A 25,752-nucleotide genomic window follows, 5' to 3' on the forward strand; every position below is an offset into this window, starting at 1 on the left:
CTAGTATTAAAAGCTATGTGTGATATTGCGCCCTGCACATCATCGGTAGTAGTTATCAACAAAGCATCGATCTAACTGTCTAAATGTTTTTGGGAGTGTGTTCAGTGTAAGCACTGCTAAGTGTACAATGCTTAGTTAGAGCTGGGTGGTAAATGGCGTTTTACTATATACCAGTATTAATGCATGGACCGGTTTGGATTTTTACCTTACATAATGGTATTTCAATGCTTACTTTGTTAAGTGCAATAACTGAGTGATGCTACTTGAAAAAATGATGGCAATCGTCCGTTCCTGCCGGCAGTAAGAGACTGCTAACAGTTGAGATCTGATCATTTGCTAGCAAGAGCTTCAGGTGTGCCCACGTCATTTTGTGTGATGAATAGGCTAGTGTCTGTGAGGCAGTGGGTGTGCCAAAAGCACCTTAGAAATCAGCACAATGCCCTTTGTGGCGAAAGTAAAAACTGCCATGGAATCCATTGAAAAGACATGGTCAGAGGAGAACTATTATTTTCATAAAGGAAAAGTTACTTTTTCACAATAGAGGCATACAAAGACCAAACAAATATTTTACAGTGTGGAAATGATAGCAAATGAGTGAAGGAAATTGATGAAAAGGCTGAAATTATTTTGGGTTTAAGTTTGTTTTATACAATCAATCAGAAGAGAGCGAGCCCCATTTAAAACCACTTAGAATGTATTTGTTGCCACCCTAGGATCATGCATGACTCATTAAGCATATGTAACTTTTATTAAACCAAAACATAAAATGCCATCAATTACCGTCAAAAATTTGAAACGTATAGTGATATGATATTTTGGCCTTATCGCCCATTTCTACTTTGTGTTTGTTCTTGTCTGTGTGTGACCTTCGTGCCTTTCCACTGTCTTACTCACGTGTTTGCATCCCTCACTCCCCAGGTTCTTGATAAAGAGCTACCGGCAGGCGTCGGCAGGCCACCAGCTGAGTGGCATCGTGTCCTACCTGAACGAGTCGGAGCGTAGGCTGCAGCCCCAGTCTGTGTCCTCCCGACCCACTGTAGTCAACGTCAATGACCTGGCCAGCCTTGTGGATGCTTACAAACTACGAGCTGCCAAGTAAGTGGGCCTACAAGCTAACCAAAATGTCATAGTAATAGATCCCATTTAGATATCTGATCTTCGTTAAGTCCCAAAGGGCTGTACATTGTATGGCAGAGACTTTTAAGCAGAGCAATGTGTTAGTTGGTGCCAGGCAATGCAATGGGTTGAGCTAAAATGGTCCACCAGTCCAGCTCACAACGAATTGTACTTGTACTCTATGGACAGCCATGCGTCAGTTTTTGTTGAAAGGTTTCCTATGTCAATGCCTCTGTGTCTTTAGGCTGGTTGAGATGGCAGCTAAGAGTATTCAGCAGGAGCTACAGAAGAGAGTCAGTCAGGAGGATGCCTGGAACAACAGCGCTATAGACCTGGTCAGAGCCTCTGATGTAAGTTACCTTGCCAACCTGGGACATGGAATGTGTTGTTTTTTTGGGAGGGAGCCCTCCTATCTCTTCCCCTCTGCTTCCCTCTTTCAATTTCCTTTTCCTCCTCTCTCTCTGGTCCTCATTTAACTCTCCTCCATCTCTTCTCCTCCTCCCTTTCCATGTCCAGGCCCACTGTCACTATGTGGTGGTGAAGCTGTTTGCAGCTAAGCTGGGGGAGATAGGAGACACTGGGGTTCACTCTGTCCTCAGCACCCTGGCCCTGCTCTATGCCCTCCAGGGCATCCAACAGCACAGCGGAGACTTCCTCCAGGTAACCACCACCATGGCAACTGTCAATCACAGACTCCCAGGGGGAAAATACAGGGACTAAATACATAGAAGAATAATGTGTGAATTTCAATGCGTCCATAAGTGGGTCCCGTACCAAAATCTATATTCATTTTTATAATGTCATGTATGATGTTTTAAGCAAGACATTGTATTACACTCGTACTTGTATCACTTATTAAAGAAAGATTGTCTTATTTTTGTATATTTAAAAAAGAAAATTGTATTAACCCCTTCATCACCACCCCTCTTTGGAGTACAAATATATATATATATTTTTTAATAGCTTTTGCTTACAAATTTGACATACATGGTACTTTTATATAAAGCAGTCACATAACCGTAATACATTACCAAACATCAACTCTTTAATCCCAAACCCATTTGGTTTCTATGTGCCATATATTTTTCAATTGTGCTGTGTGACGTTTTATATAATTTAACCTTTCTATTTGTATAGTATCCACAGATTGTGAGTTAAAGATGAAATCCTTTCCTACGAGTATTATTTGACTGACTATGGCTTTCTAAATCAACCAACACTGATATTTGTTAAGGTTAATTTTAAGTGCATGTCTTGATTATTATTTTTATTTTTAACCATTCCTGAACCTGTGACCAGGAACAAGCCACATAGGGGCAATAACAGAATAAGTGATCTATTGATTCGGTCTCTTCGCACAACATGTAGCATTCTGTTGGTGGCAAGAATTCTATATAATCATTTAAATGGAAAAATTCTGTTGAATCAAGTGTTTCATGTACAGGTTCATCAACCATGTGCCATGTAATCGGTACATCGAAAATCTCTTCCCATTTATTTGGCAACCTGTATGGCACAGCTGTCAACATTTTTGTCCTCAAATGAAACTAGTATATTTTTCTATTTATGCCAGTTCCTTTCAGCCAATTTGTATCTTTAATATATGGCAGACAAACAAGGTCCCTACCTTTTCCACTTGCCTCTTCCATTTTTGTGGTAATGCTACAATCAGTTTTCTTACTCTAACTTTCCGATTTGTTTGATTTGATCCTACATATAAAGGCTCTAACTCGTTCGTCGTGACATTTGGATATTTTAACCTATTGCTTGTTTATTGAGAACACATTCTCTTTAACAATAATGACCCGACTGTTCCTTCCTCACTCCAGACTGGTCTCCTGAGTGTGCCCCAGCTCTCCCAGGTGTCCCAGCGTCTGAAGGACCTTCTGGCCCAGCTGAGGCCCAATGCCGTGGCCTTGGTTGACGCCTTCGACTACCGCGATGAAATGCTCAATTCCGTCCTGGGACGCTACGACGGCAACGTCTATGAGCACATGTTCGAGTGGGCCCGCCGCTCGCCTCTCAACAAGACAGAGGTCAGAGTTCATGGAGAGGATCTTTAAAAAAAGAGAGTCAGAGATTAAGAAAATTAATTTACTGTTGATTTTACGTTTTGAATAGACCATTTGAGAACCATTTACAAGGATTTGTTTCAGATTATGATCAAGAGCCAAATTATGTCGATGTTCATTGTGTTGTTTGCCTACATAAAGATGGCAATCTAATGAATGATTTGCTGTAGTAATAAGTCTCCTTCAGAGTAACCTTGTCCCAAGGCTATTCCTACCGACAGAGAGAGGGAGCCGGTGGGTGGAAGAGACTATCTGCAGAGTACTCAAATTGACCCTCCTTCCTTCTCTTCTAGGTCCACGAGTCTTACCACAAGTACCTGAAACCCCTGCAGGCCAAGCTGTAAGATGGCCTCTGAGCCTTCTCACCTGACCCCTCTACTACAGGGGACGGGAAGCACACTAACAACACTAATCCAGCAGTGGGACCCCAACATGGCCGCCGCTGCCCGTCCACCAATTGGAAGGGGCTCATTCCACCCGCCCCTTCTGTGTTTAACCAACCACAGGTGGTGGAACATTTTTAAAGGGGAACCATTGGAGACCAGCCGCCTTACCCCACCTCTACTGATGTGCTGCTAATGAATCAATCATTCTACTGGACTTATTCAACTAGTACTTAGTTTATGAGTTTAAATATACCCCATGCCTTGTTAATGGGTGTAATTGAATGTCTGAGAACCATAAGATGGAGAGGAAGAAAAACTAGTTAGCATTTGAGGTGGCCTAAAGATGAAGGGGTTTTGATGACTGATCCTTGTGATCTAATCAAGCTCTTTGGATCATGTACATTGCAAATCACTCGATTTGTTGAGATATGTTGAATCCCATTTTTTTTTTTTAATCGGTATAATTTCTCATCACAGTATTTGATTCTAATGTACTGAGGATGGTTGTCTTTAGTGTAGTGGGTGACGGGTCAGTTGTGGTTTGCCATGAACCAAAGGTGTGCGTGTCTCTGTCTAGGTGTGAGAGAGTTTGTAGTTGTGGGGTAACGAATATGATTAGTGAATAACGAGTTGAAGAGTAAGCTATTCTAGTGATTTGAGAAAGGGGGCCTTTCAATTCTTGCACTTAATACAAACCACTAGTATATATGCATGAGGATCTTATCTACCATGTGGGGCTTAATTACCAAGAAATGACATGAAAATCAAACTAGCTTGATGAACAAGGTCGTATTCATTAGGGCACACTGTGGTAAAACGTCTTGCAATGGAAAGAGAGGTTCTTATTGGACAAGTCCGTGTAGTATGTCCCCCCCCCCATCTGTTTCAATCAGTTTTATTTTGTTTGGTGCCTATTGAATAGAACCCTGATTCGGAACAAGTACATTCTTCAACACAATGAAATAAGTATTTTTATACTCTGATTACTAGCTGTTGATTGTACTGCTGTTGACTTTTACAGTATGTTGCAGATTGATACATGATTGATACATTTTCAAATGGAACGAAGCAGTAACTACTGTTTCTGGGAGGGTTATGTGCCAGAGGAATTTGACTTACTTTAATGAAGCTAACATGGTAGTATTATCACACACGGTCCATGCATATATTTTGGATTGAAAAATATGCTTTATCAATTTATTTTCTGATTTCCGTTGCAATAAAAGGATGTATGATAATTATTTCAATGTACCTACTGAATTTTTCTTTAACAAATATTTGTGATAGTGTAAGAACTCTATTCAGTCTGAATATGTTTTAAACTTGATTATGTTTATTGAATTGAAAGTGAATAATTTGTCATGCTTAATGATCTTAGTAATAAACTGGAAAAAAACTATCAAATGATGTTCATGGTTTCCTTCAACTTTGTTTCATAGACTGCCAGAAGCAACCACTAGATGGTGTTATGAAATCAGATTGGAAAAAAGTCTAAGTCAGAGCCATGTTTATTCATAACGTTTTAACATTTTATTTCAGTGGCATAGATTTAGGAGAACCAATTCTACAAATGGATGGAGGCTAAAGGATTGAGTGTAATCATTTATAAGATAATGAAGAGACTATATTAGAGATTATAATAGCACATTAGATTATAACACTGCAATGCATCTGATTCAGAAAATTTGACCTTTTTAGGAAATGAACCTGTAGTTTGACAATAAATCAATGCATTCTATTTAAAACCTTTGGACGATGTTAATCTGGATGAGATTCTTCTTCTGGAATTGTGTTAACTCTTGCTTGGGTGGAAATGTCAAATGAAGTCCTCTCACACTTTTCCTTTCCATATATTACTATAAGCAACACGGGTTACTTTCATGTTCGTTTGCTTTTAGTTTTTTGGGGAGGTATTGCTTTTCCTGGGAAAGTCTCATGTCCCCCTCATTGCGTCATTTAAGCACATTGTGGTAAGGGTGCCAAGCTTCGGGACTCAAAGAGCCATATGATCAAGTTATATTTATGCCCTTGCACAAACAACAATCATGCAAACATAACCAACACGTAGAAAATGATTACAGTCCATCAGCTGCGGACATAACTACTATATTCATATTGTTTCTAAACCATTCTTGACTTCTGTGTGTGTCTGTCAGTTATCAGATATGTTAGTCCTGTCTAGTCTCCGCCCACCGCCGAAATCAGGATATTTGGAGAGAGAAGGAAAGTAACACGTTGGTGCAACATTGTATGATTTTTCGGGAACATAAATAGCATCTTATTCCGAGCAACATTGATGAAAGCAACGTATATATATATTTTTCCTTACAGGTGAGTAGCCTATTTTTCTCATCCAACATTGAATAGTTTTTTTCAAAATGTGTTTATGATCGAAAGGTGGGCACAATGTGTGTGTGTTTTTTTTACCAGTCCTCTTATCGGAGTTTCAGATAGGGAAACAATAGGGAAAGTGTAGGCGTGAGGAAGTCACATTAAAATGAATTATAAAGTCATTTGAACTATTTCAACATCGGAATTGGGATTCTCAAAAGGACCGCAAACGACATCATGGCACGTTTTAACGTGCGTATTCATATTCCGCTGCTCCGGGGGGGAAAAAAGAATTAACTTTAGTAAAATGTGTCAATTTTATCTTCACATACAAACCTTCGTTCAACTTCCGTCAAACGCCCGCTAACTGGCCTCAGGTTAGAATTCCCGTTGGTCTCCCATTTTTCCAGAAAACGTGGGAGGGTTTGGTTTGTTGACACGACAGGATACAGTATCGTTTTTTGTTTTTTACTGAATTATGCAGGCTCTCACTGTTAAATGCAGGTCAACATTGTTAAATAGTTGCTACATAATTTTCTTATCTTGTTGCCGAAGTTATGATATGAATACGCGAACATGCCGTTTGATAGATGTTTGCCACACCGTCACTGACTGTAAACTGTAAGATTAATGTACACGAGTTAACATTTCTTCTTGGGGTTAAATAGTGAGAAAGTAATGTGTGATATGAGTATTATATCTGTATGTGAAGGCTAAAATATCATTTTAACCCAGTCTGAAATGATTGGTATACCATTAGTTTATAACAACCATTGTTGCAGGGCTGAGAAACTGGTAGAAATTTGCAGATAAGTAGTTCAAGACAGGCCTACAATAAACAATCCATTCCTCAATTAGGCAGGTTATCATTAGTGCTATTTTATTCATTCCTGTTTCAAACAATGGAGTCTTACATATATCTCCCTTTGAATTATGCACACTGTAGTGCATTTCAGAGGGAACAAAGAATAGAATGTCGATAAGCAAATATTCTATAAGCTGCATAAAAAAATATGCTTGTTTTCCCACCAGAGATGTTTCCATCAAACAGACTTGTTGAGGATAAAAATGTGACTTTTGCAGTCAAATTCCCATGTTCCAAAATAAAATGACCCAATGGCCAACAGCTTGCACATACAGTGATGAGATTATTATGGTTAAGGGCAAGATCATTTTTTATCTGTTAAAACGGCAGGCAAGCATCGATCATCTTGTCATTAAAATAAGAATGTTGATATTTATTGAAAAGGAGTATCAAGCTCATCACCGTGCACTTTCACCACCCTGTGTTCAGTAATTTACAGTGTTTAATCTGTAGCCTAATAAACGACATGCTTTCCCGAGTCGTAGTGGGAGGACCACACAACATATCGTTGTGTAACTCCAAGTTTACTTCCATATGATGGTTATTTAAATACTGTACATAAAAAAAAATGTATTCATACACAGACTTTTTCTACATTTTGTTACGTTACAGCCTTATTCTAAAATGGATTAAATAAAACAGTTTCCTCATCAATCTACACACAATACCCCATAATGACACAGCGAAAACAGGTTTTTAGAATATTTTGCAAATGTATTAAAAATAATTTAAAAAAATACCTTATTTACATAAGTATTCAGACCCTTTGCTATGAGACTCGAAATTGAGATCAGGTGCATCCTGTTTCCATTGATCATCCTTGAGATGTTTAAACAACTTGATTGGAGTCCACCTGTGGTAAATTCAATTGATTGGACATGATTTGGAAAGGCACACACCTGTCTATCTAAGGTCCCTCAGTTGACAGTGCATGTCAGAGCAAAAACCAAGCCATGAGGTTGAAGGAATCCAATCCAAGACAGGATTGTGTCGAGGAACAGATCTGGGGAAGGGTACCAAAACATTTCTGCAGCATTGAAGGTCCCCAAAAACACATTGGCCCCCATCATTCTTAAATGGAAGAAGTTTGGAACCACCAAGAGTCTTTCTAGAGCTGGCCGGCCGGCCAAATTGAGCAATCAGGGGAGAAGGGCCTTGGTCAGGGAGGTGACCATTAACCCAATGGCCACTCTGACAGAGCTCCAGGGTTCCTCTGTGGAGATGAGGGAACCTCCCAGAAGGACAACCATATCTGCAGCTCTCCACCAATCAGGCCTTTATGGTTGAGTGGCCAGACGGAAGCCACTCCTCAGTAAAAGGCACGTCAGCACGCTTGGAGTTTGCCAAAAGGCACCTAAAGACCCTCAGACCTTGAGAAACAAGATTCTCTGGTCTGATGAAACTAAGATTGAACTCTTTTGCCTGAATGCCAAGCGTCACGTCTGGAGGAAACCTGGCACCATCCCTACGGTGAAGCATGGTGGTGGCAGCATCATGCTGTGGGGATGTTTTTCAGCGGCAGGGACTGGGAGACTAGTCAGGATTGAGGGAAAGATGAACGGAGCAAGGTACAGAGAGATCCTTGATGGAAACCTGCTCCAAAGCGCTCAGGACCTCGGACTGGGGCGAAGGTTCACCTTCCAACAGGACAATGACCCTAAGCACACAACCAATACAACGCAGGAGTGGCTTCGGGACAAGTCCTTGAGTGGCCCAGCCAGAGCCCGGACTTGAACCCAATCAATCATCTCTGGAGAGACCTATAGCTGTGCAGCGAGGCTCCCCATCCAACTTGACAGAGCTTGAGAGGATCTGCAGAGAAGAATGGGAGAAACTTCCCAAATACAGGTGTGCCAAGCTGTTAGCGTCATACCCAAGAAGACTCGAGGCTGTAATCGCTGCCAAAGTTGCTTCAACAAAAGTACTGAGTAAATGGTCTGAATACTTATGTAAATGTGATACTTCAGTTTCTTATTTTTAATACATTCTAAAAACCTGTTTTTGCTTTGGCATTATGGGGTATTATGTGTCGATTGATGAGGGACAAACACTATTTAATCCATTTTAGAATGTTGTAACAAAATGTGGAAAAAGTCTGAGTACTTTCCTAATGCGCTGTATGTGTGGTATGTATGCATGTACAGTGGGCTCCAAAATTGCTGGCACAAATAATGCTTAAACAAATATAAACAATATAATTATAGAGAGAAACTCAAAATACCAACGTGTGAGAAATACTGTACTTTATTAATGTTTCAATGGAACCAACTAAAATAATTTATTGATTTAATTAAAAATCAATATCCTCCAAATCAAGGTTTCACAATTAATGGCACCCTTAAATATTATTGTAATTAACATCTACTAAAATTAAACCACAATTTAAATTCCACTTATTTAAGTTTATATAAGTCTTAAGGAACTATATTAAGCCATTACATCACTTCCTGTTTCACTAGGGTATAAAAATGAGGTAACATGCATGCAATATCCCTTTGTCATCCAACACCATGAAGAAAAGAAAATAACTGGCAGTTCAAAAGAGACAGATGGTCCCGTAGTCCTTCATACAACCTGGTAATGGCTACAAGCTCCACAAACGATTGAATATACCACTGAGCACTGTCAGGGCAATTATTAAAAAATTCTAAAGATGTCTGTTGGACTTTCCAACAAAACAATGACCTGAAACATACCTCAAGATCCACACAGAAATGGTTCTGTGACAACAAAATCAATGTTCTGCCATGGCCATCTCAGTGGCCGGACCTCAATCCAATGGAAAACCTGTGGGCTGAGTGGAAGAGGGCAGTTGATAAGCGCAAACCCAAGAATGTGAAGGATCTGGAGAGGATCTGCATAGAGGAATGGTCCAAAATCCCTCCAAATGTGTTCCTGAATCTTGTCAAACATTACAGGACAAGACTCTATGCTGTTATCCTTGTCAGAGGTGGTGGCACTAAGTACTAAATGAGGAGTGCCAATAATTATGAAACCTTGATTTGGTTAAATGTATTTTGTATTAAATAATTGTATGATTTTGGTTGGTTCCATTGAAACATTAATCAAGTACAGTATTTCTCACATTTTGGTATTTTGAGTTCATCTCTATAATTATATTGTTTATATTTTTTAAAGTAAAGTGTTTAGTGCATTTACAGTCAGGGGTGCCAGTAATGTTGGAGCCCACTGTATGTGTATGTACAGTACCAGTCAAAGGTTTTAGAACACCTATTTATTCAAGGATTTTTCTTCATTTTTACGATTATTACATTGCAGAATAATAGTGAAGACGTCAACACTATGAAATAACTAATGGAATCATGTAGTAACCAAAAAAGTGTTAAACAAATCAAAATATATGTTATATTCTTCATATTAGCCACCCTTTGCCTTGATGACAGCTTTGCACGCTCTTGGCATTCTCAAATCAAATCACATTTTATTGGTCACATACACGTGTTTAGCAGATGTTATTGCAGGTGGAGCGAAATGCTTGTGTTTCTAGATCCGACAGTGCAGTGATATCTAACCATTAATATCAAACAATTTCACAACATATACCCAAAACACACAAATCTAAGTAAGGGAATGTAATTAAGAATATATAAATATATGGATGAGCAATATCAGAGCGGTATAGATTGGCTAGTGATTTCAAGTCTATGTATATAGACAGTAGCCTCTCTCAACCAGCTTCATGAGCAATGCTTTTCCAACAGTCTTGAAGGACTTCCCACATATGCTGAGCACTTTTTGGCTGCTTTTCCTTCACTCATTCCAACTCACCCCAAACCATCTCAATTGGGTTGAGGTCGGGTTATTGTAGAGGCCAGGTCATCGGATGCACTACTCAATCACTCTCCTTGGTCAAATAGCTCTTACACAGCCTGGAGGTGTTTTTGGTCATTGTCCTGTTGAAAAGCAAATGATAGTCCCACTAAGCGCAAACCAGATGGGATGGCGTATCTCTGTGGAATGCTCTGGTAGCCATGCTGGTTAAGTGTGCCTTGATTTCTAAATTAATCATGGACAGTGTCACCAGCAAAGCACCATCACACCTCCTCCTCCATGCTTCACGGTGGGAACCACACATGCTGAGATCCTCCGTTCACCTACTCTGCGTCTCACAAAGACACAGCGGTTGGAACCAAAAATCTCACATTTGGACTCATCAGGCCAAAGGACAGATTTCTACTGGTCTAATGTCCATTGCTCGTGTTTCTTGGCCCAAGCAAGTCTCTTCTTATTATTGCTGTCCTTTAGTAGTGGTTTCTTTGCAGTAATTTGACCATGAAGGCCTGATTCACACAGTCTCCTCTGAACAGTTGATGTTGATATGTGTCTGTTACTTGAACTCTGTGAAGCATTTATTTGGGCTGCAATTTCTGAGGCTGGTAAGTCTAATGAACTGCCGCAGAGGTGACTGGTCCTCATGAGAGCCAGTTTCATCATAGCGCTTGATGGCTTTTGCGACTGCACTTGAAGGAACTTTCAAAGTTCTTGACATTTTCCGGATTGACTGACCTACATGTCTTAAAGTAATGATGGACTGTAATTTCTCTTTGCTTATTTGAGCTGTTCTTGCCATAATATGGACTTGGTCTTTTACCAAATAGGGCGATCATCTGTTTACCACCCATACCTTGTCATGTATATATTTTATAATATTTGAGCATGAAGGTGTTTCCACAGCCATTGCTAGCATAATACATTTTACCGACACACAAAGATCCTAGACCATATCGAACAAACAAATTGTTTGTCGACATTTATAAAACTGTCCTGCCATTTCAGCCCAGTCGTGACATATTTTTTCATGCGTCAGGTAATTCATGCCAATGACATGGTTGGATTGAAACTGGATAATGACCATTCAGGCCTACAGTCATCCATTCTGTCTTTCCTCCCCGTTGGATTCTATTGAGTCATGCTTGCAATCCCATTGCCCCTCCTAGGTTTCAGCTCCAGTTCTCAACTGTTGTACCACAACATGCCTGCCAGAAAGCATCAGCTTTGAGTCTCTCCTAGCGACAGGCCTCTTCCCAGTAGTATCTGTGGGCTCATTGGGATTTTTTTCCTGCCAAGTCGTGGTAATGCCAACTTATGCAAATTCAGCTTCCATACTGTCTGACATATCATCTTTCTCTTCGACACGACACAGGAAAAGGGCATGAACCTCAACCTGAAAGGAGGCAAGGCCGCTCTGGTCGTGGCACTTTGAACTTTGACACGTTAACTTTGATTCTCATGAACATCAGAGCTTTGGAAGTTCAAAGCTTTATCCATTTTCTAATTGATGCCCACTGATCCAGGGAAGGGATCTGACTTAAATGTCTGTGAATATTGGGGGAATGTGTGTCACAGACCCCGTAGTATCCCTCTGTGTCTTCTCCAGGTCGCTCTCATCTTTTGAGTGAGCCAGAGACTCATTCCACAGGCTGGAGGCTGGCTGTCTAGCTGTCTGGCTTCCTCCTTGTGCTGTACTGCTCTCTAATGCGGCTGCACCCACGACAAGCCAACAAAAAAACATGACATGCCGTGTAACTGGGAGATATCAGCACGGTCTATGTTGGATCTAGTTTGAAAGGTAGCCCTGTTTTGCGTTTGGTGTCTTGTCTATTCAAAACGTTCACGGCCCCTGAAGGCAGCTAGGGGTCTCGGTAGGGGTGATGGAGCTGCGATACTGGTGGTGAGCTTCCCGCCATGCAAGTTTGGACCTGCATGAATGCTCTGGGAAGTGCAGATTCAGTTTCAGTTATGGGAATAGACATTTCCTGTCCAGCTACAGTAGAAAAACTAACCAAGAATACTGTGTCAAATCACTCACAAGAATTCTGTAGTTTCTCTGAGAAGCTTTCAATTGCTCAAAATGACAGAAGAGGGTCTCATAGCTTTTGTGGTCAAATAACCTGGCATACTACTGTATTTTTCCCAAGAAAAGTTCTTCAACTATTTGATCACAAGGAAAGAACTAGCCATTTGAGCAATGTCATTACCACACACATTGTGTTTAGGTGGACAAGAGTGAGGGGTGATTTCAGTTGCTACACTGATGTATCGATGCATTCTGAAGTTACTTTCCTACACCATTTGATTGATTCGCCCCCCTGGTATGAAGAGATGACTGTTTTTGCCCGTTCATCCAGGCACATGCAAGTTAGATCTTGAATGCTATTGACATATTGCGCAATTTGCACAAGTCCTTTTGAAATCTATTGAAGTCTGACATTTGTCAAGATCTCGAGCAAGTCTCTCAAAGTTCTTGGTGGGTACTTATCTACTATGTTCTGACTTGTAGTTCAAATGCTCTTTCAGGTTGCAGCAATCAGGGTGGTAGAGATGTTACTGGCCACAGGATGTGGAGATGAGGAAATCATCTGAAGGACCGTTCCTCTTTCGCCCTGCTGCGAGTGGTTGGAGGTAACAGAGACCGATCGTCAGGCAACACCCATTTCTGGAGGCGAGGCGAGGCAGTAAGTGTGAACGCTGTTCCACAGCTCCAAATGTGTGACAATTATGTCAAGTGACAAAATATGTGGTGATACAGTATTTAACTGGTTTCATTTTTGTTATTTGTTTGAAACAGCTGTGTTTCCTGCACTTTGAAACGTATATGTTGTGTGTCAAGAGTTGGTGTTCATTGAAGAAGTGATGGAGAACAATGGATGTATTGTACAGCTGAGCATCTGCGCTGCTCTGCACAAGATGCCATTGAAGCTACAGTATATTCTTCAGTGGATGTTGTCATGCATTTCACAGCAACAAGTGAAACTTCTGCATAGGTATCTAGTCTTAGAGTCTTAGCATAGAACACAAAGGAAGGTTAATTGGAACCCGACACTCTTAAGCATGTAGCCATGTACAGTACCAGTCAAATGTTTGGACACACCTACTCATTGTAGAATAATCATAATAGTGAAGTCATCAAAACTATGAAATAACACATATTGAATTATGTTGTAACCAAAAAAGTGTAGAACAAATCAAAATATATATTATATTTGAGATTCTTCAAAATAGCCACCCTTTTGCCTTGATGACAGCTTTGCACGCTCTTGGCATTCTCTCAACCAGCTTAATGAGGAATGCTTTTCCAACAGTCTTGAATGAGTTGCTGAGCACTTTTCCTTCGCTATGCAGTCCAACTCATCCCAAACCATCTCAATTGAGTTGAGGTCAGGTGATTGTGGAGGCCAGGTCATCTTATGCAGCACCATCACTCTCCTTCTTGGTCAAATAGCCCTTACACAGCCTGGAGGTGTGTTTGGGGTCATTGTCCTGTTAAAAAAACAAATTATAGTCTCACTAAGTGCAAACCAGATGGGATGCTGTATTGCTGCAGAATGCTCTGGTAGCCATGCTGGTTAAGTGTGCCTTGAATTCTAAATAAATCACTGACAATGTCATCAGCAAAGCACCATCACACCACCTCCTCCATGCTTCACGGTGGGAAAAACACATGCTGAGATCATCCTTTCACCTACTCCGCGTCTCACAAAGACACAGTGGTTGGAACCAAAAATCTCAAATTTGGACTCATCAGACCAAAGGACAGGTTTCCACAGGTCTAATATCAATTGCACATGTTTCTTGGCCCAAGCAAGTCTCTTCTTATTATTGGTCCTTTAGTAGTGGTTTCTTTGCAACAATTTGACCATGAAGGCCTGGTTCACACAGTCTCCTCTGAACAGTTGATGTTGAGATGTGTCTGTTACTCGAACTCTGTGAAGCATTTACTTTCCTGTGGCAGTCCTCATGAGAGCCAGTTTCATCATAGCCCTCGATGGTTTTTGCGACTGTACTTGAAGAAAGCATTGAACACTGACCTTCATGTCTTAAAGTAATGATGGACTGTCATTTCTCTTTGCTTATTTGAGCTGTTCTTGCCATAATATGAACTTGGTCTTTTACCAAATAAGGCCATCTTCTGTATACCACCCCAGCTTGTCACAACACAACTGATTGGGTCAAACTCATTAAAAAGGAAAGAAATTCCACAAATTAACTTTCAACTTCTTATGGCTGCAGGGGCAGTATTGAGTAGCTTGGATGAATAAGGTGCCCAGAGTAAACAGCCTGCTCCTCAGTCCCAGTTGCTAAGATATGCATATTATCAGTGCATTTGGATAGAATACACTCTGAAGTTTCTAAAACTGTTTGAATGATGTCTGTGAGTATAACACAACACATATGGCAGGCAAAAACCAGAGAAAAAAAATCCAAACAGGAAGTGGGAAATCTGAGGTTTGTAGTTTTTGAACTCAGCCCTATCGAATACACAGTGGGATATGGTTCAACTTGCACTTCCACTAGATGTCAATCGTCTTTAGAAACTTGAGTGAGGCTTCTACTGTGATGTGGAGCTGGATGAGAGCTCAGTGGTCTGGCAGAGAGCCAGGTCCTGGTCACGCGCATTTCACATGAGAGCGACCTGCGTTCCATGGCTATTCTACAGACAATGGAATTCTTCTGTTGGAACGTTATTGAAGATTTATGACAAAAACATCCTAAAGATTGATTCTATACTTAGTTTGAAATGTTTCTACGACCTGTAATATAACTTTTTTAACTTTTCGTCCGACGTTCTGGAACTGCACAAGCGTTTGGATTTGTGTACTAAACACCCTAACAAAAGTAGCTACTTGGACATAAATAATGGACATTATCGAACAAATCAAAGGATTCCTGGGAGTGCATTCTGATGAAGATCATCAAAGGTAAGGGAATATTTATAATGTTATTTCTGATTTTTGTTGACTCCAACATGGCGGATAATTAAAAAAAATTCATGAGCGCCGTTCTCAGATTGTTGCATGGTTTACTTTTTCCTTAAAGCTTTTTTGAAATCTGACACAGCGGTTACATTAAGGAGAGGTATATCTATAATTCCATTTGTAACACTTGTATTTTCATCAACATTTATGATGAGTATTTCTGTCAAATTGATGTGGCTCTGCAAAATCACTGGATGTTTTTGGAACTACTGAACGTAAAGCGCCAATGTAAACTCAGATTTTTTTATATGAAAATGAACTTCATCAAACAAAACATACATGTATTGTGTAACATGAAGTCCTATGAGTGTCATCTGATGAAGATCATCAAAGGTTAGTGATTTAATTTGATCTCTATTTGTGCTTTTTGTGACTCCTATCTTTGGCTGGGAAAATGGCTGTTTTTTTCTGTGGCTTGATGGTGACCTAACATAATCGTTTGTGGTGCTTTCGCTGTAAAGCCTATTTGAAATCGGACACTATGGTGGGATTAACAACAAGATTACCTTTACAACACTATAAGATACATGTATGTTTGAGGAATTTTAATTATGAGATTTCTGATGTTTTGAATTTGGCGCCCTGCACTTTCACTGGCTGTTGTCATATCAATCCCGTTAACGGGATTGCAGCCGTAAGAAGTTTTTGACAAGGCACACCGGTTAATTGAAACGCATTCCAGATGACTACCTCATGATGCTGGTTGAGAGAATGCCAAGAGTGTGCACAGCTGTCATCAAGGCAAAGGGTGGCTACTTTAATATAACACTTTTTTGCTTACTACATGATTCCATATGTGTTATTTCATAGTTCTGATGTCTTCACTATTATTCAACAATGTAGAAAATAGTCAAAATAAAGAAAAACCCTTCAATGAGTAGGTGTGTCCAACCTTTTGACTGGTACTTGTAGCTAAACTCACCCAGGCTGTACTGTATTTGGGCTAACCTGTTCATCATTGAAGCCTATGACAGAAAGTGAAACATGAGACCGACTGCCCTTGCCTTTGTCTGTTTGGGAACTTGGCTCTAGGCCATTACCACTTCTAACTGTAACTAGCTATCACCGGTGGCGACCAAACCTAGCCATTTCTGAACAAGCACATTCCTGTCTGCCTGTTTCCAGGGCTGTAGTGTGCGGTGGCAGCTGTGCTTGGCGTCACGTTAACATGCAACAGTAGCACTCTGTGGGCTATAGGGGCTTGGTGACAGACACGCACTTTCGCAGGATACACACTCACACACACTTGTACAGGAACACACGATGGCACCAAACACCAAGTACGGAAATGAAGCATTGACGCTAACTGCTATTGACTTAAGGCCAGGGTCATGTTCATTAGCCACCCAACAAAAGAAACCAGACTGAAACAGGGAGGGGCTAACTGGTGCTTGTCCAAGACGTTTTTCATTTTCAGTTGCAAAATGTATACCGGTGTGTGTGTGTGTCCTAATAACAATGACCCTGCTCGCAGTCATGACATCTTCAAGAGCTCCACTCTCAACACTGGCCCCAATGTAAAGAATTGGACAGATTAGTTTAGATGTTTTGAAGTCCACAGAGAGAGGGGGTGGAGAGAGCGACTGGGAGTGTGGGAGCTCGTGATACATGAGTCATGTGATAGGAGCACTATGGTTGTCACCCTGGGTATGTCACTACACATTTGTGACTCGTTACTGGGATGTGTGACTGGGCTGGGACTTGGAATTAGTGTGTACACTGAGTGCACAGAACATTAAGAACACCTGCTCTTTCCATGACACAGACTGACCAGTTGAAAGCTATGAACCATTATTGATGTCACTTGTTAAATGCACTTCAATCAGCGTAGATGAAGGGGAGGAGACAGGTCATAAAATTATTTTAAAGCCTTGAGACAATTGAGACATGGATTGTGTATGTGCGCCATTCAGAGGGCGAATGGGCAAGACAAAAGATTTTAACGGGGCATGGTAGTAGGTGCCAGGCGCACCGGTTTGTTCCAAGAACAGCAACGCTGCTGGGTTTTCCACCCACAACAGTTTCCGTGTGTATCAAGAATGGTCCACTGCCCAACTGTGGGAAGCATTGGAGTCGACATATGCCGGCATCCTTGTAGAGTCCATGCTCCCGACGAATCGAGGCTGTTCTGAGGACAAAGGGGGCGGGGGTTGCAACTCAATATTAGGAAGGTATTATTAATGTTTTGTACACTCAATGTATGTCATCATGAGCTGTGTTGTCACCTTTTCTTTTACAAGACTATTGTGACACTGTGTTTGAGTTCCCACTCACTTAGGATGTTTGAGTGGCAGAGAGAGTGAGAGACTGGGAACTAACAATCTACAGTACTGTGCTCCGTGTGCTGGGAGTTACTGTGGAAGCCTTGGGTTGTGTTGTCACATCTGCTGTTCCCAGACTACCGTGTGAGTGAGACTCCCTCTGGACTCAGTTAATCATTTGTTACAAATGTTCCATATTGATCAAGAAAACATACCCTTATGCCACCATCTAGTAGCTACTATCATGCTTTTTCACTCGCTCTCTAACGATTGGGTAAATGTTCAGTCAACATCTGAATGTGCAGCAACACAAAAATTCCCCCCTGTGAGGAAATCATAATCCTGGAGCTGTTGTTTCCCTGGGGACTGAAGATGATGATGCGCAGTGTTCCAGTATTGCCTGAAAATCACTTCTATGTTGCTCGGCAATCTCCCTAAATGTATTCTGGCTGTGGAGGGGAAAAAACTATGACACAATTTATAGAAAACCCAACCCACATCGCAGGTCGGTCATTGACCTATTGTTATCCTATCCAAGATCTGTTGGCAAGACAACCAGGCTATTGTTATAGTATTGGCTTAGAATAGGTGTTGACTGTTGTTCATGCTACCAGTCACATAGGTATTGTCCTAATAGATGTGTCAAAACTCTCATTGTCATCAACAGGGTTATCTCAGTGAGCAATCTGGGAAAACCTTTTGAGTTTTGGCTATTCTGGTTCTGGTAATCTGTCATCTCCACACTACATTATCTGTTATGGATGGTGTTGACATTGATTGACTCAATTGTTAAGATATGGCTGAATATATAGGATTAATATCACAAAGATATACATAAAGATGGGCAATCCAGTATGCAGGGGATAGACGTTGCGAGTATTATTTCTGTAGGCCCATGCATGTAGAATGTGACTCCCAATGAGACAATGTCAACAATGAGACTGATCTCTCTCTTTCTCCACTCTACCAAAACAACACCGCCCTGACTCACTCCTTGACTGTCTCCCGGCGGAAACGATAAAAGCCTTCTCCACATTGACAGACTGTGCGGCTAGCAACTGTCTGCCACTAAAGCACGGCACCACACTGTTAAAACCCCTCCATTAGTGAAAGCCTTGGATATTTCATTATGTGAGAGGGTGTGGGCCTGACCTGGTCCCATAGGAACATATGAGTTCTCCCATCCCCCAACGTGTCTCTGTACTATTCTGCTCTCACAGCCACGGGCTTGATTGCCATTGACTCGACTGGTGTCAGATTTCCCTCCTGCTGCCGTTCCCCAACGCTGACACCAAGGCCCTTTATTTTGCTATTGCAACTCCAAGGTTTCAAGACCTTGACTAGATCTATAATGGACACGTATTGACCAGGGAGAATACTGCTGTAGGAATATTGCAATCTTGAAACGATACAATGACACAATTCAAGAAGCCTGAAGAATGAGGACTAATTGAGCTCTGAGTGGGGGTCCAGAGGCCGATGATGATGATTTCTAACGGAGACTTGAAGCTGGGGACAGGAAGGCATGATTATGGTTGTGGCTTTGAGCAGATAAGAAAGGTAGGCCTCTGTACTGATATTGAATGTAGGAGGTACACCTACAAAATGATGCACTTGATTTAAGAATCTTCGAGGGTGAACACAATGGTTGACGACTTATTTCCACTGTGGTCCTTAAAGTAGCATCTCATTTAGAGATGAGGGACTCGGGGTGGCTTTCAGAGATAGTTGTTGGTGTTACTGTATGTAAACACTTCATGATGGACTTCCTGTGCACATGGCTTGGCAGTCCATTAATCATTGCAGGACTAAATTGAAGTTCACTTTGGTGGAAGGTCTATACAGGGATTTTTCTGCATAGAAAATGCTTGGGCAGGCTGTCTAAGTCCAAACAGGGTAATCTAGTCATGAATAATGATGAGTGAGAGGCACAAAGATCATACCCCCAAGACATACTAACCTTTCACCATTACCAGTAACGGGAGGTTAGCATTTCTTTTTTTGGGGGGGGGGGGGGTTTATGATATTTATGCCTCTGTAACTTTCATCATTATTTACGATTCATTCATGATTATCCGTAATCATGGTAGCAAGCATCCACATTCATGTAGAATTGTTCAGAAAAATATTGTTTTCTTATTTACAATAGAAGTGAGTCCAAAATTACACAATACATGATTTACCATTCATTTCTTTTGGAAACAAAGTAATCTGAAAGACACCGTAAGTGAATTTGTCCAAATACTAATAACAGAACTAGATGCATAAGTGTTTGATCTTGAATCCAAGATGCTGCAGTATAGAGTCAAATGAAAGTTTCAGCTTCACTGACCAAAGAATTACGTAGGGGAGTATATGTAGATATCTCTTTCTTTCTCTCGCTCTTTCTCTAAAAATGTGTCCCAGCGAGTGCTTTCTAGGAATGACATGTTGCAGCCTACACCCCCACTAGCACTGCCAAGTAACAAGCTATTGACTCAGTCACCTCAGTCTCAACTTAACCTGACACCATGCATTCATTCAAGCTCCTACCACGATGCTTCTGTCCAATGACGGGCTGGCGTCCTACAGACGAGGTCACAGCCCCTACAGAAAACCTATTGTTAACTCATTCAGGGTAGCGGCCCTCCAGAGCCCTTTAACTAATTGCATGTCAAATAAGAATGATGGTACTAGTAGAGAGACAAGTGTTTGGGTGACCATTACAAAATTGCATAGAAGGGTTGTTAACACACAGGGTTGCTAATGTAACTGATTTATGGGGTCTCGTCCAGGATCTCATCAAACTAACATGGGGGAAAAAAACACCTGCTGTTTTTCTAATGCATATTTGCTTGGACAGGCAGTGTTTTCCTTCAACAGATATTGTTATGTATGTGGCGGAAAAGGCAGGCTTCTCTCTCAGGACCTACTGGGCCCCAGTGAGATGGATATTGTTTAAGTAGTGCCGGTCAGCGACTGTTACCCAAGAGTGAGGCTAGTGCGCCAGGCTCCTATTCCCTCACATTGCTGGGTCTTGTTCATTAGGGCATGCAAAGGAAAACGCTTAAACGCTTTGCAACAGAAAACAAGAATGAGCATTTCTTATTGGCCAAAACCTGGTAGTCCCTCCCCGTTTCAGTCGGTTTGCTTTTGTTTGGTGTCTAATGAACGCTACCCTGGGGAATGAGACTAGGGTTATGCCTCTGTTGTGACAAGAGTTATCATATAGGGTTTCTTTCCAGCTTGACCCACTGACCCAGTCTACATATAGTGTGTGTATTTAAGGCACAGTAGCATGCCCAATGCACACATATAATATATATTCTTTAGCCTACATCTGTAAGTTCTCAGGAAAGTTAGATGGAGATGTCCAAGGAATAGATTTTATGGTGTTTGGGAACGTAGAGTCTGGTTGCGCTGCATTCGTGTGTGCTGTGGCGGGCTACTTTTGTGTGTTTTTTTTTATGGTTTAGGTGATGGGCTTTTACATGGGAAAAGGATGGTATTCAAATCCAGTGGTTTCCCTTCCCTATACACACGTGTGATAGGTTCTTTTCAGCAGGGCAATGTGTCCTTCCTTGTTGCAGATAGGAGTTCCTCTAGTCCTTTGTCATTTGGCTAATATGTTTGTGTTACAGTCGCTACTTCAATTAGATCCTGAATGGTTCGAAGTGCCTGTCAGTGTTGTTTGTCTTTTCAGTAGGACGTGTCTGAGTAGATCAGTCGTTGTAAATGGAGCCACATTTGCCCAAGTTGAGAATGAAAGTGGAAGTTGTAGGCTACGGAGAAATAGAGGTGATATGAGGGTTGTGAGGAATGGAAAGAAAGAAAGGGTCACCACTGGTTTCACATCTCTTTAAGGAGGAGAAGAAATGCACGTTTTTGTCTTTGAAGAAGATTCCATCTCAAACGTGCCATTGATAAATTTTACTCTCATTTGCCCTCAGAACTCAGAAAGGATGGCGTCACGGGAAGGGGGGGAGCCTCCTCCTAACGGCAGCCAATCAGACAGCCGGTTGAAGAGCAAGAAGCCGCCCAGTCTGGTCATAGCCATCCCTGCCCCAGAGGAAGAAGAGAGGGTCGAAGAGGGAGCTGAAACGGTCAAGCAGGTACCCCTTTGACCTGATCTTTCCACTTTGACCCCTCTTTATGGGAACATGTTCTGTACTTGGAAAATGGCAGTTGATGCTCTGATGAAGGCCATTTCAATAGGAGAGGGAAGAATTGGCAAGCCAACTGTAACAGTTGGTAGAATAGTCGAGGAGTTTCAGCCCTCAACTGAAAGCATTCTCCTCTATAGTAAAAGTGATATCTCCCCTGCCTTCATACACAGTATGTTATGGGCACTGGGCCAGCCATATAGCAACCAACCCCCCCCCCCCCCCCCCCCCGGTCCACTCATGCTAGTGTTGTGCGGTCACTCACGACTAGCTACTCTATAGCAAAGCCTGAACTGGACATAATTACCCCCAAAATCCAGACTTTGTTCCCCCCTATAAGACCCATAAACGGCCATTTGACAGCTGATCTGGTCTAATGTAGTTACATGAGCTAATTTTTGGGTACATGTATCTATTTTCCTGGTTAACTCACATCTCTTCTCTGTCTCTGTCTGGCTGGCCTGGCGCACCCCGGGGGACTCCTTCAGATGAAGTGGTTATTTAGCCTAAAATGATCTGCTCCAATCACGCATGAAGCACTCCCTGCACCATTACTTGTCAAAGGTCATCATTTTTAGGCGTCTGCCTGCAGAGTGGATGTGTAGGAAAGGGATGAGGGAGGGTGTGTGTGGGGGACAGTGGATGGGTGGGTAGGTGAGTGTGTGGGTGGGTGTGTGTGTGAGGGAGAGTGCATTATGAGAACACAAGTGTGTGTGCTCATTCATTTGTCTGCGTGTGTGTGTGTGCGTGTGTGTGTGGGGGGTGGGTTCCCCAACAAAGAGCCTCTGGTGGCAGACTGGCTAGCTAAGCACACCCCCTGCTGGCTGACACACATGCAGCTCACATGGCTCCTACAATACTCCGTTAACTCCACAGTGACTTCCCAAGTCGTTAGCCAAGTCGCTGTTAAAGACACGAATGGGCTTTTAAATAACATTACAATGGAAAAATATGAAGCTTTAGGATGATCTGGTGTTTCCCTAGTATCACTTCTATGTTTTGTAAAATAAAATAAAAAATGATTTGTGCATTTTGCTGCAGTCTCAGAAAAAGAAAACTCCTTGCTTTGCCATTCTTACACTTCTGTTCTAGAATAAGGTGATTGATCTGAGCTAAACCGGATAGTTGTAATCACTACAGGCGATGGAACGCTGTGGGCTGAATCATAGCAAAACAATCATGCATTTAACACGCATTTCCGTCCAAATGTTCCATTGACGACAATGCACGATTTACACGATCTTAAAATGATTCACACACCGCAAGGGACGATTTACACGATCTTAAAATGATTCACACACCGCAAGGGACGATTTAGCCCAGTAGTATACCAGTGATGGTGTGAATTCCATTTATATTCAGCCAGTCCATTTCAAGTGCCCTTTACTTTCATGGCCTGCGGTATACTGGCTCTCTGAGGTAGGATTATGCTCAGTAGGCCTACCTGTATACTGACTCTCTGAGGTAGGATAATACTCAGTAAGCCTACCTGTATACTGACTCTCTGAGCTAGGATAATACTCAGTAGGCCTACCTGTATACTGACTAGGATAATACTCAGTAAGCCTACCTGTATACTGGCTCTCTGAGGTAGGATTATGCTCAGTAGGTCTACCTGTATACTGACTCTCTGAGCTAGGATAATACTCAGTAGTTCTACCTGTATACTGACTCTCTGAGCTAGGATACTACTCAGTAAGCCTACCTGGATACTGGCTCTCTGAGCTAGGATAATACTCAGTAAGCCTACCTGTATACTGACTGAGCTAGGATAATACTCAGTAAGCCTACCTGTATACTGACTCTCTGAGCTAGGATAATACTCAGTAGGACTACCTGTATACTGGCTCTATGAGCTAGGATAATACTCAGTAAGCCTACCTGTATACTGACTCTCTGAGCTAGGATAATACTCAGTAGGCATACCTGTATACTGTCCCTCTGAGCTAGGATAATACTCAGTAGGCCTACCTGTATACTGACTCTCTGAGCTAGGATAATACTCTGTAGGCCTACCTGTATACTGACTCTCTGAGCTAGGATAATACTCTGTAGGCCTACCTGTATACTGACTCTCTGAGCTAGGATACTACTCTGTAGGCCTACCTGTATACTGACTCTCTGAGGTAGGATAATACTCTGTAGGCCTACCTGTATACTGGCTCTATGATGTAGGATAATACTCAGTAGGCCTACCTGTATACTGACTCTCTGAGCTAGGATACTACTCTGTAGGCCTACCTATATACTGACTCTGAGGTAGGATAATACTCTGTAGGCCTACCTGTATACTGGCTCTATGATGTAGGATAATACTCAGTAGGCCTACCTGTATACTGACTCTCTGAGCTAGGATAATACTCAGTAAGCCTACCTGTATACTGACTCTCTGCTCTTTCCCCTGTCCCTCTGTCCAGCCCCTGCGTCCGTCCCTGAAGAAGAGTGAGAGCCTGCAGCAGGCCAGTCCTCTGTCTGACAGTGGTACTGATGGTGGTGGTGGAGGAGGTCACAGTGTTGGGGACAGGAGGGCAGCCTTCCACAGACAGAACTCCCTGTCTCAGAGCATACGCAAGTAAGTGGGGGGGCGGGGAGAGGGAGAAGCGGGAAGAGAGAGGGAAGAAATGAAGGGAGGACGAAACTAATGGAGGGCAGAAGGTAAAGCTGAAAGGGTGTATAGGAGGAGGAGGGGGCAGTGGGTGAGAAAGGAGGAAGAGGGAAGAGGGCAAAAAGAAAGGGGAGGTACCGTATGAGAAGGGGTTGGGGTGGTGGAAAGAGGCTGTAGATGGATGGAGAGAGAAACGGAAGGGAAAGAGAGAGAAAAGACAGTGGGAGAATTGCACTTGCATACTCTTCGGGGGAGGGGGGGGCTATAACGAGGGACTTCCTTTTCTGACTGTTTGGAATGTTGGACATAATCAAGTTGTACTCTCTCTTATTATTCTCTCCCCCCCCCCCCCCCCCCCTTCCCGCTCTTCAAATACCCTGTCTCTCCCTCCCCCTCCTGCCAGGGGTACAGCCCAAGCTACAGCCCAGGCAGCAGGTTGGTTCGGGGTGGGGGAGGACTGTGAGACCAAGCAGCAGCTATGGCAGAAGAAGAGCCTGCGCCACTGCAGCCAGCGCTACGGCAAGCTCAAGGCCCAGTACAGAGAGCCGGAGCTCCCCATCAGCATGGACCAGGGCCTGGACTCACCCGCCGCAAACAAGATGCCCAAGGTAGGCTCCTAGCCCCTAGGTCTGACAGAACCGGGTCGGTACATTCGGGAAGTATTCAGACCCCTTGACTTGTTCCACATTTTGTTACGTTACAGCATTATTCTGAAACGGATTCAACTGAAGTTTAGACATTTTTGCAAATGTATTAAACATGAAAAAAAAACATTAATATCACATTGTACATAAGAATTCAGACCCTTTACTCACCGTAGGGATGGTGCCAGGTTTCCTCCAGACGTGACACTTGACATTCAGGCCAAAAAGTTCAATCTTGGTTTCATCAGACCAGAGAATCTTGTTTCTCATGGTCTGAGAGTCTGTAGGTTCCTTTTGGCAAACTTCAAGCGGGCTCACATGTGCCTTTTACTGAGGAGTGGCTTCCGTCTGGCCACTCTACCATAAAGGCCTGATTCGTGGAGAGCTGGACAGATAGTTGTCCTTCTGGAAGGTTCTCCCATCTCCACAGAGGAACTCTGGAGCTCTGTCAGAGTGACCATTGGGTTCTTGGTCACCTCCCTGACCAAGGCCCTTCTCCCCCAATTGCTCAGTTTGGCCTGGCTGCCAGTTCTAGGAAGAGTCTTGGGGGTTC

The 25,752-nt window shown here is 42.3% G+C and overlaps 2 protein-coding genes across 4 annotated transcripts in view; both read left to right on the plus strand.

Annotated features, from left to right (window-relative positions):
• Window positions 1–4,982, plus strand: part of LOC109865721 (peroxisomal acyl-coenzyme A oxidase 1) — a 28,118-nt gene extending 23,136 nt beyond the window's left edge. The window contains exons 10-14 of one of the 2 annotated variants that reach the window (XM_020454113.2): window positions 919–1,095; window positions 1,361–1,466; window positions 1,633–1,776; window positions 2,946–3,152; window positions 3,482–4,982. In XM_020454113.2, the coding sequence (XP_020309702.1) occupies window positions 919–1,095; window positions 1,361–1,466; window positions 1,633–1,776; window positions 2,946–3,152; window positions 3,482–3,532 (685 nt within the window). In that variant the 3' untranslated portion in view covers window positions 3,533–4,982. The remainder of the gene's footprint in view (window positions 1–918; window positions 1,096–1,360; window positions 1,467–1,632; window positions 1,777–2,945; window positions 3,153–3,481) is intronic. The other variant, XM_020454115.2, reaches the window with a different exon arrangement.
• Window positions 4,983–5,773: 791 nt separating this feature from the next.
• Window positions 5,774–25,752, plus strand: part of LOC109865274 (inactive rhomboid protein 2-like) — a 38,406-nt gene continuing 18,427 nt past the window's right edge. For both annotated transcript variants that reach the window (XM_031799518.1, XM_031799519.1), the window contains exons 1-5: window positions 5,774–5,905; window positions 13,089–13,246; window positions 21,738–21,899; window positions 24,368–24,522; window positions 24,959–25,163. In XM_031799518.1, coding sequence (XP_031655378.1) covers window positions 21,750–21,899; window positions 24,368–24,522; window positions 24,959–25,163 — 510 coding nt within the window. In that variant the 5' untranslated portion in view covers window positions 5,774–5,905; window positions 13,089–13,246; window positions 21,738–21,749. The remainder of the gene's footprint in view (window positions 5,906–13,088; window positions 13,247–21,737; window positions 21,900–24,367; window positions 24,523–24,958; window positions 25,164–25,752) is intronic.

The sequence above is a fragment of the Oncorhynchus kisutch genome, linkage group LG20 (assembly GCF_002021735.2).
Source record: "Oncorhynchus kisutch isolate 150728-3 linkage group LG20, Okis_V2, whole genome shotgun sequence".
In the NCBI taxonomy this organism is placed as follows: domain Eukaryota; kingdom Metazoa; phylum Chordata; class Actinopteri; order Salmoniformes; family Salmonidae; genus Oncorhynchus; species Oncorhynchus kisutch.